Source organism: Dinoponera quadriceps, unplaced genomic scaffold (genome assembly GCF_001313825.1).
Source record: "Dinoponera quadriceps isolate SergipeBrazil2010 unplaced genomic scaffold, ASM131382v1 scaffold1471, whole genome shotgun sequence".
Taxonomy (NCBI): Eukaryota; Metazoa; Arthropoda; class Insecta; order Hymenoptera; family Formicidae; genus Dinoponera; species Dinoponera quadriceps.
The window spans coordinates 648,571-654,570 of NW_014555591.1; the positions used below are offsets into that span (position 1 = coordinate 648,571).

A 6,000-nucleotide genomic window follows, 5' to 3' on the forward strand; every position below is an offset into this window, starting at 1 on the left:
CTTTGTCGAATGTTTTGTACTCGTTCCTTTCTTTCAATGGTCTAAACACGAACTACGGTTCCTAATTACGAAAACTATATCTCGTGTACAAGCATGGGAGTGACTCACCTTTCTTACCTTTTCTTCACTTATTTCAAAACATTTCACTTTTTCTCACACTTTGCTAACTCGACTTGAGCCCTTTACAAGAAAAAGCTCTATTACAAGAAATCATGTTCAATAACTAGCTTCTTTCAAGACAAAACAAAAGATTCAAAGAAAATAGAAACTAACAATGACTCCGACTACACAATATTCATAAAGTTTAGAAGAACTGTAATTTTATTTTTAAGCTTTTTCCTCAAGTACTGTTTTCATTTCATTTCATTATGTGTATTTGAAGAAACACGAAGAATTTAATTTTTTTGCGGAGAGTTTTATCGTATCTGAATATGCGCCTAAGACTGGACTTAAAATAAATTTTAGATTCTATGTATTATGCAACTTTTTTGTTTCCAAAAATTCAAATATTCCTCTTCGTTGATTTTTATTACAAAGTCAGTATTTTTAATCTCTTAGAAAATTGATTTCTTTTAAAACTATCTTTTATTTTCTAGTACTATTTTCTTACTTTTTCAAAAATGAAACTTTTCTCACAATTTTTGACAATCAAACTGTTCCTCTGTCTGTGTATATAATCCATTTATTAGAAATCCTCAATTATCGTTGACATAATCGATGAAGCATTCAGCTTCACTAGTGATGAGATTCATCCTTCATTTATAGTAATGGAAATGACATTACATATGTATAACGCTATAAAAACTAGTGGTTAACTCTTATTTGTCTCTTTTATTGTCTTTTATTTGTTTTGATTGAGTATCATCAGAGTCGTCAAATCCTCATCATTTTCCAACTATTCCGGTACTCACTGCAGTCTCTCTATAGAGACATTGCAAATGTTTGAGATGATAGTAGAAACATTTACATTATTTTGTTAAACTTATATAACATAATATGCCGCAAATACAATTTATCGGCGCTCATTTTCGATTAATAAATGCAGCATGTAAACACAATATAAATGCACTAATGCTGAACGCATATGATCAATTTAGCAAGCTCTTCCTGTCTCATCCCGATTATGCCTATAGCGTCTATGAAAAAGATGCCTGTGAAAGAAACCAAGATGCCAACCACTCGCCCCAAACTGCATTTGAAAAATGCAGAAAAAGAAATGGCTCAGGTCAAACTATGTCAAAATTATGTGATCACTAGGAAAACGATATTATGACGATTGTCCAACCGATTTTCTCTATCCTTCGCTTTTGACATCGAAATAACCTTCCGTGAAAAGCTAGGTCACCACAGTCGCCACTATTGTTAGCCAATAAGTCTCCTACGGCCATAAAGTCCACGAATATCGGTTAATTGCCAAAAACAATTTAACGTTACAGTGTTGTAACTTTGCGATAGTCACGTAGTTTAAAATCCCTTAGGTACAAAGTCTGGGTCGCCGACATAAAGTATGGGACGAAACATCCGGCAAGATTCTTTTGATCTTTCGTGGTGACAAACCTGGAAAGAAAGAAGCAGTTGTTCGGGCATAGATCTCTCTTTCTATTTTCCTTTCATTGATTGAATTGATTGATTGAATTGATTGATTGAATTTTGCCTAACGAGAAAGTCGTTAAAATCGGTTGGACGATCGTCATAATATCGAATATCTTTAACATGTTGCAGTCTATAAGTATGTAACGTTGTATATAAATATCGCGTAAAACTGAAATTATATTACGTACATAATATATAGTTACCAAATATAGTTCCTATTTTATTTATACAATGTTTATATAAAGAAATGTATATAAAAAATTTTTAAGTACCTCATGGTTTATAGAAGTCTTTACTACGCAAATATCTTGTTTCTTTCTACATCTGTCAACACGGTTTCGGTTCCATGCTTCAAACTACATTGAAGCAAAATGTTGGAACTAGTCAATGTCTATATTTGTTGTTCCTAGGAAATCAGGGAAACCAATTTAACCTTCCGGAGAGCTGGGAGTATCGCTAACGATTATGCCCTTTTAATTACAAGTTCCATCTTAAACGAGCATCACATACAATTTCTTGTTTTAACTTGAGAGTCAGGAAAATATATTTAGTGTTCGATAGAGAATACATTCAAAAGAAGTTATTGCTTATGAAACAAGTTCAAAATGTATCTCGTCAGACTGTCCTATAGAGCTCGTCTCATCGCATCACGCGGACTAATTCACCAATCCTTTTTAATTAACCTTTTCGGCTGAATCGTCGACTTTAGTCGGCAGCCGCCAATGTTCACGTACGGCTGCGCGTCGACTTTGGTCAATAGATGAAACCAATATGTATCTTTTAACCTTGTTATTGACCTCTATATAATTATTTCATCGAAAGACAGTACAATGAAAATGCTTTGGACAATCGACCCTATATAACTTGAATAAAATATATTTATAATGAATAATGTTCATGAAAAGTTAAAAATTTCTATAATATCTTAAATAGCATTTTGTAAAAATAAAAGCTTTTATAAAATGCTGTAAAATATGTGGCCATCTTTCAATGGCGGCCTGATGTTCCAGCAACACTAATTTCAATATAAATCCGTCTGGTAAAAATCTGAGCACAAGGAACAGCTGTGGAAACGAATTTACAATCTATGAAGGTTTTAGAGACGATATTGAGTTTCTGATCTTTCTCGATTATTGACCTTTACTGTTGTTCCTTGTCCTCGAAATGTTCACATTTGGTCTTCGTGCTTTCCCAATCGCCAAAACCGACTTATTTTTCCAAACTTACTTGCGAACTCAACTTACTACTCAACTTACGTTTTAATCACGTTGTTTGCAAAAAGTAGTTTGTTGATTTATGTGCGTTATGCCCGTAGTCGGACCTTGTATTAAATTCATCTTCAGATGCATCGTAGCCAATAAAATGAGCCGTGCAGTATCTGAAGATGAAATTAAGGAGACCTTAAATATGAAACCCGACAATGAATACCGGCATTAGTATCGTGTCGAATATTACCTAAGACCTCTTCCGCAACGTTACAAATTTACTTGAATAGATTAGAAAAAAATGGAAATATTAAAAAAAAACTTTAATATAAAGTCGTTTCGACACGGTTGGCTACTAATTAGTGCTCTACGCACGTTAAAGTCCGAAGACTGCTCGATACATGTGCGTTAAGATGTCAAACAAACTTATCTTTCCGTTGGCAGTTCAAATTTCGAATGATCGCGCCTGACACCTCGCTCGAGCAGGCTCCCATCTTTGCTAACTTGATTGAATATCACGAAACTAATAAATATTTACATTTCGAATCCACTAGTTCGTTACATCCCAAGTCTTCTTGAATATCCAGCGATATTACCTCACAGATAGTGAGGTATGTTTGTCTCGCATTCAACAATATTTCCGCGCATTGAACCTGCGCACTTTCTCTGGGTCGTCCATTTGTTTGCCGACACGATGGGGGCACTTGAAACGCTTCCCGTCTAAAAAGTCCTCGACGTTTCGTCGGGAGTTTCGTTTTCCCTCGGACCCGGGAACTCGGGGTGAAAATACGATAGAAATTCGGCATTGCCAGTCGCCGACATGTCGCGAAATCGTCCGGATCTGAAAGTTCAAGGTGCGCGTCCGTACACATCAAGACTCCGTCCGTCGCGCACAAGGCACGTCCGACAAATGAACGGTGGTAATCGTGGAATCTTATCTGACCGGTCTGTAACTTTTTTTTCCAGGCGGCGTGAAGAGCGTGACGCGCGAGAGCGGAGCCGGAGCGGGCACCGGAGTAGGCGTCGGTGCTGGCGGCACGATGATGTACAAGTCGGTAGTGCCGCGCGAGCTATCACAGGATTTCTCGAGACCGGCGCGATTGGACGTACTCCTGGACATGCCTCCCGCCTCGCGGGAGACACAGGTTCACCACAGTTGGAACGCCGATGACCGTAGTCTCAACATATTCGTCAAGGTGACCGTTCTCGACGCGAAGCGTCGTCTGTCGCTCCGAAGCGTTTCTCCTTCTTCGTCTGTCTCTTGAATAAAGGAAGAGAAGGGTGGAGGCGAAGCGTTCGTAGCGCTCGCTGGGCCGCACGAGAGTGCTGTACTGACGTCTCGCTCTTTTCAGGACGACGACAAGTTGACGTTCCACCGACACCCGGTCGCGCAAAGCACAGATTGCATAAGAGGGAAGGTGGGATACACCAAGGGCATGCACGTGTGGGAACTCCACTGGAGCACGAGGCAACGAGGCACCCACGCCGTAGTGGGAGTCGCGACCGCGGACGCGCCACTCCACAGTGTCGGTTATCAGAGTCTGGTTGGCAACAACGAGCTCAGTTGGGGATGGGACCTTGGTAGGAACAAGCTCTACCATGACTCGAAAAATAACAACGGCGTGACGTATCCGGCCCTCCTGAAGCCGGATGAGTCTTTCATTGTTCCTGACAAATTCTTGGGTGAGTGCACGGTGTGCCGTTGGGTGAGTCACGTGTAATCCGTTACACGTGTGTCGGTATATCTTCATAACTCATCGAGAGAGAGAGAGAGAGAGAGAGATTTATCGAAAAATTCTCTGAATTCACTTTCTTCCTCTGTGTATCGAAGGCTGTCTTATCGTATATTCGATCTGTTCACAGTGGTCCTCGACATGGACGAAGGTACGTTAGCGTTCGTAGTGGATGGCCAGTACCTTGGTATAGCCTTCAGAGGACTCAAAGGAAGGAAGTTACACCCCATCGTCTCCGCCGTCTGGGGACACTGTGAGATCACGATGAAATACATCGGCGGACTTGATCGTACGTAGAATAGATCTATCTGAGAGTAGAGACCGAAAACTGAAAGATACGTCTCATTCCCTTCCTCTTGACTAAATCCGGCCTTGTCTCTTCCTCGCAGCCGAACCGTTGCCCCTGATGGACCTCTGTCGAAGAGTAATTCGACAGCGAATCGGCAAGCAGAGATTAGAGGAGAAGATCAATGAACTGAATCTGCCGCAAGCGATGAAGACTTATCTCCTCTATCGCGACCGAAGGTAACCACCGAGTGAATCTCCTATCACCGTCGAATACGAATGCGAACGTCACTGCGCTACAACGTTGTTGGCACTACGACGCACAGGCGACCGCCCGCTACCCATCCTCGCATGCCACCGAGCACAGCAGCCCCTTAGCCGCGCGTCTCCGTTAATCAAGCGTCTGATGATCAACAAACTGTCACGCATGATGCGACGACGATTGAGTCGTGCACTGGCTCTTCGAGAAGACACGCCGAGAGAACGGCGCCGAGACACCGTACTGGTAACGACTCGCGGCCGCATTGCAATAAGCCGCGACGACCGCAGTATTTATCGTCGTTATCGTAGATGAGCTCGGCTCGATGGCGACTGCGTGATTCGCTCGATAAAAAAACGTGATTGTAAACGGAGCACATTAATCCATCGTGATTCTAACTCTAGTAGGCCTGAATTTAGTTAGTCTTTTACGCGATTTTAGTCTTAACGAATTCATTTATAAATTGCAAGGGGGAAAAAAAGAAGAACGCGGAAGACGAGGAGGACAGTTATTTTTGTTGTGTGTGTACGCTATTGAGAATATAATTTAATATTGTTGAATTTTCTTTTTTTTTCCTTTTTTTCGTTTTTTTTTAATGAGATTGCGTCGAGATAGGGCGTTATTGTTATCTTTTGCGCTGCAAGAGAGAAATAGGGAAAAATGACACCGAGTATGCGAGATTCCGAGAGCGGGCGGTTTCCCCCTCTCTTTTCTTTTATGTTCGCTTTATGAACGCGCGAGACGATGATAGCAATGCAATACACGACGACTCACCAACGGGGAAAGAGGACTGTTTTGCGCGAATGGACTCTGGAGACGCGTGGTCGACGAAGGAAGGCGAGGAGCTACGCGAGAACATGAAAGACCTACAGCGCTTCTCAGTTGGCCAGTAAAAAGTTAGACTTAATCGAGCCTGCAGGCTGAT

General features: G+C 41.4%; 1 protein-coding gene across 3 annotated transcripts in view; it reads left to right on the forward strand.

Annotated features, from left to right (window-relative positions):
• Positions 1-5,599, forward strand: part of LOC106744761 (protein gustavus) — a 168,925-nt gene extending 163,326 nt beyond the window's left edge. For 2 of the 3 annotated variants that reach the window (XM_014619781.1, XM_014619780.1), the window contains exons 4-7: positions 3,765-3,994; positions 4,151-4,481; positions 4,662-4,820; positions 4,921-5,060. In XM_014619781.1, coding sequence (XP_014475267.1) covers positions 3,765-3,994; positions 4,151-4,481; positions 4,662-4,820; positions 4,921-5,060 — 860 coding nt within the window. Of the gene's footprint in view, positions 1-3,764; positions 3,995-4,150; positions 4,482-4,661; positions 4,821-4,920 lie in introns of all 3 variants that reach the window. The other variant, XM_014619779.1, reaches the window with a different exon arrangement.
• Positions 5,600-6,000: the final 401 nt, after the last annotated feature.